Here is a 12,141-nt window from a genome sequence, read left to right as displayed (position 1 = left end):
TCTCCGCCCCTGCCTCAGTTCATCTTCTGCTGAAACCCTCAACCATGCCTTTGTTACCTCCAGAATCGACTATTCCAGTGCTCTCCTGGCCAACTTCCCACCTTGCATCCTCCATAAACTTGAGCTCATCCAAAACTCTGCTGCCCGTATCCTAACTCACACCAAATCCTGTTCACCCATCACCCCTGTGCTCGCTGACCTACATTGGCTCCCGGTCCGGGAATACCTCAATTTTAAAATTCTCATCCTTGTTTTCAAATCCCTCCATGGTTTCGCCCCTCCCTATCTCTGTAACCTCCTCCAGCCCTACAACCCTCCGACATCTCTGCGCTCCTCCTATTCTTGCCTCTTGTGGATCCCTGATTTTAATCGCTCCACCTTTGGCGGCCATGCCTTCAGCTGCGTAGGCCCTAAGCTCTGGAATTCCCTCCCTAGACCTTTCCGCCTCTCTACCTCTCTCTCCTCCTTTAAGATGCTCCTTAAAACCTACCTCTTTGATCAAGCTTTTGGTCACCTATTCTAATATCTCCTACATGGCTCGGTGTCGAATTTTGTTTGTTGTGCTCCTGTGAAGCTCCTTGGGACATTTTACTACAATAAAGGTGCGAAATAAATGCAAGTTGTTGCTGTGTTTGAAACCGTTCGGTGGGTCAAGAAATTTTTCTGCCTACCAGCGTGGAGCAGATCACATGACGGCATGTGAAATGTCCTGTTGCCTGGAATACAGTGACAAGGGTTCTTTGCTCGGCTTCTAGGTCTAGCTACATTTACCTAGGTATTGGGTGGATAAAGGCACTCTCCAGTTTGTAGGTTACATGAGGTTCATAGAAACATAGAAAATAGGAGCAGGAGTAGGCCATTCGGCCCTTCGAGCCTGCTCCGCCATTCAATATGATCATGGCTGATCCTCTATCTCAATACCATATTCCCGCTCTCTCCCCATACCCCTTGATGCTGTCTGAGTCTAGAAATCTATCTATCTCCTTCTTAAATATATTCAGTGACTTGGCCTCCACAGCCTTCTGTGGTAGAGAATTACACAGGTTCACCACCCTCTGAGTGAAGAAATTTCTCCTCACCTCAGTCCTAAATGTCCTACCCCGTATCCTGAGACTGTGACCCCTCCTTCTAGACCCCCAAGCCAGGGAAAACATCCTCCCTGCATCCAGTCTATCTAGCCCTGTCAGAATTTTATACGTTTCAATGAGATCCCCTCTCATTCTTCTAAACTCGAGTGAATACAGGCCTAGTCGACCCAATCTCTCCTCATACAACAGTCCTGCCATCCCAAGAATCAGTCTGGTGAACCTTCGCTGCACTCCCTCTATGGCACGTGTATCCTTTCTTAGGTAAGGAGACCAAAACTGCACACAATACTCCAGGTGTGGTCTCACCAAGGCCCTGTATAACTGCAGTAAGACATCCTTGCTCCTGTACTCAAATCTTCTTGCAATGAAGGCCAACATACCATTTGCCTTCCTAACTTCTTGCTGCACCTGCATGTTTGCTTTCAGTGACTGGTGTACAAGGACACCCAGCTCCCTTTGTACATCAACATTTCCCAATCTATCACCATTTAAATAATACTCTGCCTTTCTGTTTTTCCTTCCGAAGTGGATAACTTCACATTTATCCACATTATACTGCATCTGCCATGTATTTGCTCACTCACCCAACTTGTCTAAATCGCCTTGAAGCCTCTTTGCATCCTCCTCACAACTCACAATCCCACCTAGTTTTGTGTCGTCAGCAAACTTGGAAATATTACATTTGGTTCCCTCATCCAAATCATTGATGTATATTGTGAATAGCTGGGGCCCAAGCACTGATCCCTGCGGTACCCCACTAGTCTCCGCCTGCCACCCTAAAAAAGACCCATTTATCCCTACTCTCTGTTTCCTGTATGTTAACCAATTTTCAATCCATGCCAGTATATTACCCCCAATCCCATATGCTTTAATTTTGCACACTAACCTCTTATGTAGGACTTTATTAAAGGCCTTCTGAAAATCCAGATACACCACATCCACTGGTTCTCCCTTATGTATTCTACCAGTTACATCCTCAAAAAACTCCAGTGGGTTTGTCAAACACGATTTCTCTTTCATAAATCCATGTTGACTTTGCCTAATTCCGTTGATATTTTCTAAGTGTCCTGTTATCACATCCTTTATAATAGACTCTAGCATTTTCCCTACTACTGATGTGAAGCTAACCGGTCTGTAGTTCCCTGTTTTCTCTCCCTCCTTTTTTAAATAGTGGGGTTACTTTTGCCACCCTTCAATCTGCAGGAACTGTTCCAGAGTCTTTAGAATTTTGGAAGATGACAACTAATGCATCCATTATTTCCATGGCTACTTCTTTTAGTACTCTGGGATGCAGATTATCAGGCCCTGGGGATTTATTGACTTTCAGTCCCATTAATTTCTCCAGCACTTTTTTTTATTAATACTAATTTCCTTTAATTCCTCCTTCTCACTGGTCCTTTGGTTCCTTAGCATTTCTGGGAAGTTATTTGTGTCCTCTTCCGTGAAGACAGAACCAAAGTATTTGTTTAATTGCTCTGCCATTTCCCTGTTCCCCATTATAAATTCTCCTGTTTCTGACTATAAGGGACCTACGAATGTCTTCACTAATCTTTTTCTTTTCATACACTTGTGGAAGCTTTTACAGTCCACTTTTATGTTCCTTGCAAGTTTATTCTCATACTCTATTTTTCCCCCTCTTAATCAATCTCTTGGTCCTTTTTTGCTGAATTCTAAACTGCTCCCAATCCTCAGGCTTGCTACTTTTTCTGGCAACTTTATATGACTCCTCTTTGGATCTAATACTATTCTTAATTTCTTTCGTTAGCCATGGTTGGGCCGTTCTCCCTTTTGTGTTTTTGTGCCAAAAGGAATGTATAATTGTTGCAATTTCCACTTACAGGAACGGCTAGTAATGCTGCACCCGAAATAAATATCTAGCGTAAAATTCCAAAAACATTAACAGCCACCATTGCCGATGAATATGCCCAAGAATATCGGCCCCAGCATTCCTCAGAGATGGCCGCTCCACCGGTTCAAGTGCAGCAGAGTGGACCCCCGCCTCCCGCACACCCGTACGAATAACCGTGAACCTGATCTGGGGAATGGGATCATTACCAAACTTGGGGGAGGTCACTGGCACCGTTATGGATGTATCATCAGTACCCGGCCCAACAGAGACCGAGAGAGTCAAAGCAACACTATGCAGTTCTGATCCAGCACAGGGGGCCCAGCAAGGCCCCCCCCCCCCACCCCCTAGACAAGGAACTGCCTGACTCTGCAGCTCTTAAAGTTGTTGTTGGGCTGTCCAGAAGGTAACAAATCCCCTCAGATGAATTATCTGCTTCCTCCTTTGCATTTTGGGGTCTTTATTAAATCCAATAATGGAACCTGTGCCTACTCTCAGCTGGCATAGGCTCCGTTGAGCCTATCAGGAAGTGGACTTAGTGAAATTTCCCGGGAAGCTTCCGACCTCTCCTTGCCACACCCCATTGACATCGGGGGTGCAGGTAGAAGATATCCCCATGATCCCATTGGGCAAGTTTCACTGGGGTCTTTACCACTGCTTCTTCAAGCCTCTCACCATCGTCCAGGAAGCAGCAGTAAATAGGGCAGCCGGGTGGGAAATCCTCCAGTTACCTAGGCCCTGTCACCATTTACCTGTGGTGGGTGGGAAAGGAGGAGGAAGGAGTGGCCAATGGCCAGACAGATGGGGAGGCAAGAGAAATCCCGGGTGAGTTGGTGAATTTTCTCTCGTTCTCTGCTGCGATCCAATGCAATAAGTCTGATTTGAAGGCACCCAGACTGCTTTTTTAATGCCTTCTTGTGGCTGGTTAAGGTGGCATTAGCAGAGGAGTACTAGCAAATTAGCCAGCTTAGTAGTATGTGATGGAATGGGAGTAAGGAAAACCAAACAATTAACTCTTCACTTACCTTATTTGATTTTTAGGGGTGAGATTCACTTTTTTAAAAGATATTTTCTCCATTCCTTTTAAATTGATGCTCCTGCAACACACACCATCTAATGCACCTGCTGGTCATAGACTTTGTGGCTGCCACTGTCACACCTATAATGAATACTACCGCCGACACTGATACAGTAGACTGTTCGTGCAGGGTGTTTCACCTTTGATTCACCCAATAATTCTGCACTTTTCTGCATTTCTAGAGTCTATATTATCTATTTCTCTGAAGACAGCTGTCTCCCTAACTGAAGATGCATTTGCTGCATCTGCAGCAGTTGTATAGACAGATGTCTGCAGTGAAGTTTAAAGCATGTTCTTTACCACAGTAGACTGAAGTGCTCACAGTTACACAGTCGCTGTATGAGCCATGGGTGAAAATACAACTTTAATGCTACAGCTTCAGTAATGTAGACTATTGATTTTTTTTTCCAGAAAAGCAGATAATTAAACTGTATCTCCTTAACCTGTAATCTATTACATCAGAATTCTAATTCTGATCTTGCACGCCCTTTGTTCATTATTACAAATCCATCTATTTACTTGTCTGGTTACCTCACACTGATGCAATGCTTTTTTTTTAAGAAACAGGAGCAAGTATAAGCATATAGTATTTGTATAGAAAATAACATGTTTGGGAACAATTATATAGATGTATAATTCTCTTGTTTTTGGACTTGAATTAACTTGTGTGCACCCTCCCGCCTCCCAACCAACTAAGGACATGCATATATTTCTAATTCAGTTTTCATGATCAATTAGTCTGTATGCAGTTATAATTTAATGAAAAATAAGTCAATTAAGATCAGCCTGTTTTTGCTTGTTTCTAGACTCCAAGGCCTTTAAATATTATAAAGCAAAGTAATGGGGAGCAGATTATTCGAAGGCGCACAAGAAAGCGACTTAACCCTGAAGTACTCCAGACAGATCAGGTGAACAAACAGCAGAGAGTAAGCAACGAGGAGCAACTGAATGACAGCTCACTAGAAAGGAAATCAGAGGAGCACTCTTCAGAGAGTCAGCACCGAGAACAGCAGCAGTCTAATCTGAGCAAACTTGATCTATATGGTTCAGTGAGTAAGCCACATCACGGCCAGTCAACGTTGGTGGTTGGGCAGACTGTAGACCTTCACAGAAGAATGCAGCCTCTGCACGTTCAAGTAAAGAGCCCTCAGGAAAGCAGTGTAGACCCAGGAAATATTCTGCCTGTATCAGAAGGAAAAGGAAGTTCAGAAAGAGGGAGTCCTATTGAAAAATATCTTAGACCTACAAAGCACCCAAACTACTCGCCTCCAGGAAGCCCTATTGAAAAGTACCAGTATCCATTGTTTGGATTTCAGTTTGTGCATAGTGATTTACAAAATGAAGCTGATTGGCTGAGGTTCTGGAGTAAGTATAAATTGTCTGTTGCTGGGAATCCACACTACCATGTGTCTGGCCTACCAAATCCGTGCCAAAACTTTGTGCCTTATCCTGCCTTTAACCTGCCTCCAACTTTCTCATCCCTTGGATCTGATAACGACATTCCTTTGGATCTGGCAACAAAGCATTCCAGATCAGGACCAACTGCAAATGGTGCCGCAAAGGACAAAGTTAAAGCATCGGTAACCACGAAGGAGGAGAGCGTAGGAAATGTGGTAAAAACTCCGGACAAAGTTGACCAAGGCACTCAAGATGAATCACTGACGAAGTGTGTTCATTGCAGCATTCTCTTTATGGATGAAGTGATGTATGCACTGCATATGAGTTGCCATGGTGAAAGCGGACCTTTCCAGTGTAGCATATGCCAGCATCTCTGTACAGACAAGTATGACTTTATGACACACATTCAGAGGGGCCTGCATAGAAATTTGCAATCTGATAAAAATTGCAAACCTAAAGAATAGAACTTTTAGTATTGTAACGCAATGAGTACAAGTTGCATTTTAGAATTTGGGAGAACAATCAGAATATTATTTTTCTAAAAAAGAGTAAATGTAAAACATTTGAAAATGATGGTGCCTGACACATTGTATAATTTTTTTCTATAAAGTATGCAACAAAAATATTGCATTATGCTTCAGAGTCAGAATACTGATTCTTTTCTAGCTGTTTACATGTGCAAATGTAGCAAAAGAAGTAATGAAGCACCTATTTCTATTTCATTAGAATTTTTTTTCTTTCACATAGTAGCCCTGAATATCAACATGAAATAAATATGGTTGTTGCTAATGCAAAGTATGGATGAAAAGTAGCTGAACCTATTTTCATGCTTTAAATAGGGGGAAAAGAGGGTAGCACTATGCATTCCACTTAATGAATATTAATATACCTTGTGTTATCTATCAAAGCTCTTAATTCATATTGTTAAGCTTGAAAAGACTATATGCACATTTGTTATTGCTTTTCAATATTATGTTTCAAGTGAGACAGTTTGAAAGTTGATAGTTCTTATCAAGTGATGTTGGAATCGCTGTTTACTGTTGACTTTGTTTATTGCATTTTCCAGTAGCATCATTCATCAGTCTTATAATAATGCAGTCTTGTTTCAATGCAGAGGCAGTGTTTCCAGGGGCTTAAAAAACATTGAATAATTTTAGAAATCTGGAAATGAATCCTAGCTTTTACAGTTTTTTTTTGTTTTCAAATCTTACAATATTATTGAATGATACATCCCAGTAAAATGATGCAAATCCCGAGGAATGCCAAAGGAACCACTGCCTCTGCCTTTAAAGCAACTGGGACATGTTCCTGACTTTCATCATGCATGTAATTTTGTGATGTTTATTTTTTTTATCACACCTACACATTCTTTCTGTATCTTCCATGAAAGCTATTTCAGACAGAAATGAGGTCATTTACATCTAAACTTGAATAATAAAGTTTTACCAAAAGTATTAAGTGAAGTTTCCTAATACAGTGAACAAGCTGCTCCTGGGCCCCTTTTTGTTATGTTTTATATTTTGGTTACTTCAAAATTGCTTTGAGTGCAAAACCAAGTTCTGTCTGTGAACAGTGAATAACTTTTTACAGAAAATTTAACTGTGCACACAATTACTTGGAAAAAATACAAACAGGTTTCTGTGGTTGGTTTTACCGATTAATCATCTTGGACTGAAATGTGTGTAACATATAAGCTTATGATGTTCAGACCCTCAACTGCAATAAACTCCCAGTTTCAAGGTGCTAGAGCAGTCAATACCCTATTAATTTTACAAGCACTTTCATATTCTCTGAAGGACTGCAGTAGGTGTTGATGCAGGTTAGAAATTCACTGTTGCCTGGAGGCCCACATTTATTATTCCTCTCTGCTGTCAATATTCTGGTTTAAACTGGTTATTTTTGTAAACCTCTTGTAAGTAAGATTCAACACTTTATGATATGTGACAACCAAAGGTTGTGTGGCAGGAACAGATCAGCAGCTTTTCAAAAGTCTCATTAGTGCATCACGACTGAGCCTGCGTACAGTAGAATCCACAACAGCCACCATTAGCACTGCCTAAAGAAGGATGCTGTTAACAGATGGTGACAGTAAGCAGATTTTCCAGGAGTAGACAGGCTATCTGTCAAGGGGTAACTAAGCACTCATGAAAGCTGCTACACACAGGTTCTGACACTCGAGATTGTCTGTGACTGCATTGTTTTTAAGATATTCTTGCTGGTTTTTGTTAGGCTTTTTGATTGTTTAATATCACCCCAGGATGCTGGTCCCTATAAAAAATTAAGTGCATGGCTTTCTATAGCTGAACACCATAGAGATCCTGTATAATCGGTTAGATGGAATTTGACTTGACTACTGATTGTCATATCCATCTTGACATACATCAGTGATAAAATATATATATATATTATAGTACTTACAGTAGGTTGTTGTCTTGAAGCTGAAATACTCAGTGAAATTATTTAAATTAGAGATTGGAGAGTACTCCCACCACCCCTTCCACAAGTTTAGCATGAATATTTTGTGAAACCTGGAGGGGTTAATAGTAGAAAATAATTTTTAATAAGTAGATTTTGGTGTCTGTTGAAACGTAGTACACTGTGTAATGCTACAATTAATTTAGTGAATGTTTTTAACTTCTACCCAATGTAGGGTATGCTGGCCTGTGGTAGGAAGGTGGTCAGACATTGACCCTCTAGTCTTTACTATGGCCAACATAGAAATTTTATAATAAAGTTTCTGCCCAATTTCAAATAATGGAAACTCTATCAAATCTGACATTCAGAATGTAGTGTGGGCAGGTGTTGATTGGAATTAAGGTTGCTAAATTAGATTTACTACAAATTATTTTCACATGCAGTTTCGAGATTAACATTTTCAATTAATTAAAAGTGTGCAGCAATGCCTCAGTCTCGGGGTTGAGGAATAATCTTAAAGTGCTGCAATACTTATACAGGTAATAAGTATGTTAAACTTGGAACAGTGTGTGCAATTGCTTATGTGCTTCTCAGGTCAAACATCACAAGGGTCAACCCATTCAAGCACCAAAGGACTTTATTAGTTTCATTTTTTCTATTCCGTAATGGCACAACTTGCAATAAATTCTACCTATATCCAGAGGAAAAGATTAAAGTAAAACAACAGGAGCATTGGGAGCTATTTTATAGCTCTTAATTTGTAAACAAAATGCGAGTGGGCAGAACAATGGCATATTAAATTTAATGCGTACAAGTGTGTAAAGTACTGCATTTTGGAAGTAAAAATGGATGATGCATTACTCTTATGAATAGTTTTGAAATAGCTACGGACGAGGTTGAAAGAGACCTAGGAGTCTTGGTAGTCTCAACACTCAACATGTCCAACCAATTCAGAGCAGAACTCAACAAAGCCAATAGAACTACATAGCCAAAAACAGTAAAATAGAATTCAGAGGACTTTGTGATCATACTTTGGTCAGAACGCACTTTGAGTACTACATCCATTTCTGGTCGAGAAACAAGGGAGACATTCAAGAGCTGGAGGCTCAGAAGAGCCACGAAGCTGATCCCTAGTGTCAGGGATCTGAGTTATAAGTTAAGACTGGAGAGACGCTTGAGCTTTCAAGCCTGGGAAGGAGGTGTCTGAGAGGTGATCTTATGGAGGTGTATAAGATAGTAAATGGTATGGAAAAGGTAAATCCAGAATACTACGTTCAAAGAAACAGTAGCAATAGGACAGGGGGACACTGCTTCATACTAGTAAATGGTAACCTTAGGACTGATATCAGGACATTGTGCTTCACAAAGAATGATCAACACTTGGAATGGACTTCCAGGCAGAGTGGTAGAGGTGAAAAACCTGGAATCATTTTAAAAGCAAATAGATGCAACAATGGGGAAGACTGTAGGGTTGTTCTAGATGGAGGAATTAAGATGGGCCGAATGGCCTTCCTCATCCGTAAGAAGTTTGTGAACCTGTTTTCAAAGTGACAACAGATACAATGTCACAATCATCAGATAGTTAAATACTAATTACTGCAATCCAATTTTAATAATTGCTTGTCTTTATAAAAATACTAAATGTGAGATTTTACACATCAGATTCTGGTGTTGTTCAAACTGAGTCAGCAACACTCAAACATGTATCAGTAACCATGAAATCATTTCTGAAGTCTTCAATCAAGGCTGAATGTACAAGTCTGCGAAGAGCTGACATTATCATTTGCAGAATTTACCGCATCGCAGAATTTCTGGGCAAGTAGCTTTTTCAAACTGTGATTAATAATTTCAAGGACTCGCATGTTATCCAGTATTTTTAACATTGAGCTTGAAGGGGTTGCAAGATAATTTTTTTTTTGAATGTATTAGAGTAGATTTAAAAGGTTCCAGCAGCATGAAATAATAGTTGGATCTTGTCTTTTGTCAACCACACCTTACACAAGAAGAGAAATGGTTTCTCATGACTTCAATTGATCCTCATTCTGCAATTTGAAAATCATGGTTATGTTCCCATAAGACATATTACTATTAAAACTGCTAATAAGCTGGTTTTGCCCTTAACACTGACAGTGACTACTTTATCTCACCTTTCCTTTTTGTCATTAATTTCATGCTGACCTTCATTTATCATTGTCTCTTTGTATGTTCTGCCCAATTACTTGACTGCTCAATGGTGCTTCTCATTTTGCATTAGTCCATTAGCTTCCTTTCAAAGTCATCAGATGTAGTCTTTAAAAACAGAAGTAGTAATTGCATGGGTATCCTGATGCATCTTCATAGCTCTTGGTGCTGATGAGCCTATTCATTTTTCTTTCAGAATCGTCTTCTGTTGAAATAAATGTTTGATGGAGCCCTGCTTCCTAGATAATATCCTCACAAATCCTGCATTGTGAATATTGTTTGGAAAATATTTTCTCTTCAGATACAGGTCCATTTTTCATTTGTTCCTTCATGGTTTGATTTTTGTAATATCTGTTTTTGGTTTATTTATTGGTATTAAAAAGAAACGCTGAAATGTACAATTTTTTAAATACCTATGCCACCTTTGGTAAATGTTAATATGAAATGCACCGAGAGTGTGGGTATGACTGACTATTCTGGATCCACAATGGTAATTCCCGTGGCAACATCTAGTTACAAAAGGCTGACACCAATCGCTCCAAAGCAGAAAATGGCAGTTACAGGTGAGTAAAGAGCATCTATGTTTGTTGACTTTGCTGTGTAAATGAAGTGGGGATTGGGGGAGGGGAGGGCGGGGGGATGGATTGGAGGGGCAGAATTGTGCTTGGAACTAGGAACTAATTTCTGAACATTTATGTAACTTTGTCATCTTCATTTGTATCAAAAATTGAGAATTTTTTAATGAAAGGACCTGAGACATTGGTTAGTTCCATCCATGCAGAAGTCTTGATGAGAAACCATGGAGATATCTCACAGTAACAATTTGGTGCTACACTGTCATATTCTCAGTGAAAGTATCTGAAATTCTGCTAGAGAATGTTTTCAAACAGGTCCTACATGAAAATACATCCAACACAGACACGAGATGTGGAAATCTACATATTGCGCAGCAGATAAACATCCCGTACTGCAAAAATAAGCTTAATTAGTTATTCTGATGACATAATGCTGGGAGAATGGAAATTGGAATGTAAAAGGGGATTTCCCTGACCAGAATATTCCAGTCCTGTATCGAGGCAAGAGCCACTTCAGCTGAAAATGAAAGTTCTTAATGTCTTAGGCTTCAGTATTCGGGTTCCAAATATGAATCTTAATTCAAGTTTCTGCTACCTCGAGAGAATTAATTGGTTGTACATCACAGCTGCCAGTTTAGCAGAAGTACAAGGAGAATGGGTTTAGAAGGTTCTTGTGCATATGGCTATAGGTTCAGATCCTATTGGAGATATTTGATTGTTTCCAGTACACCTTGCATAAGGAATTGTATTTTGCTGTTGCTGCTATGTGCTTGCATCTGTAGTTATTCTGCTTAGCCAGTCTGATTGACTGACTATAAAGCACAATAACCATGGAAACTTGTTTATAGCGACTGAATGTCAATTTCTGTTTTCATTTCATGGAATTCCAGGATTTTTACCAGCATTTGGGGATCATGCTCTGTGATTCTGTTTATTCTTTTCATGAAAATGGAAACCCAGCAGCTTTGCCCATAATATACAAGGGCCTAGTATTCTCTACAAAAACGGCTACTGGTTTATGGTGACTGAATGAATAAGTCAAATTCCATTTTTATTACCTGGGATTTAAGGATTTTTACCAGTACTTTTGTGAATTGCATTCCGCAGTTCCCTCCATTTTCTTGTAGAAAAAAAAATCATTGTTCTTGATAAGTGTTAAATTCCATTTCACTAGCTATAATTTCATGTGCAACATACAGTCAACCAATGGTTATACACATTTTTAGCTTAGTAAAGGCAAGTGTAGAATGTCAATCAAAATTTAAGTTTTATGTTGCATGGATACAGAGTTTTATTTTTGTATTTTGCTTAACATTTTTTGTATAGATTTTTAGAATTTAGAAGATTGAATTTTGAAAAGCTGTTTTTTAAAAAAAAAATCTAATATTGCCAAAGAGTTACCTTGCTAGCAGGAATTCAAACTATGTCCGTAAAATGGCAGAAGAGGTTTTAACCCACTCTCTCTCAAGTCTGATTTCCAGAAAAAAATAGTTTCTGAAAATAGCACACGCGAAGGAGATTGGATTGTCTTGCAACAAAGTGCCTTCAGATTTGGGTTAA

The 12,141-nt window shown here is 39.7% G+C and overlaps 1 protein-coding gene across 3 annotated transcripts in view; it reads left to right on the top strand.

Annotated features, from left to right (window-relative positions):
- Window positions 1-6,864, top strand: part of trps1 (trichorhinophalangeal syndrome I) — a 183,421-nt gene extending 176,557 nt beyond the window's left edge. For all 3 annotated transcript variants that reach the window (XM_067980761.1, XM_067980760.1, XM_067980762.1), the window contains exon 6: window positions 4,819-6,864. In XM_067980761.1, coding sequence (XP_067836862.1) covers window positions 4,819-5,874 — 1,056 coding nt within the window. In that variant the 3' untranslated portion in view covers window positions 5,875-6,864. The remainder of the gene's footprint in view (window positions 1-4,818) is intronic.
- Window positions 6,865-12,141: the final 5,277 nt, after the last annotated feature.

This window comes from Heptranchias perlo, chromosome 3, assembly GCF_035084215.1.
Source record: "Heptranchias perlo isolate sHepPer1 chromosome 3, sHepPer1.hap1, whole genome shotgun sequence".
In the NCBI taxonomy this organism is placed as follows: Eukaryota; Metazoa; Chordata; class Chondrichthyes; order Hexanchiformes; family Hexanchidae; genus Heptranchias; species Heptranchias perlo.
The sequence above is the reverse complement of the archived record's forward strand: the minus strand, read 5'-3'. Positions and strand labels throughout refer to the sequence as shown.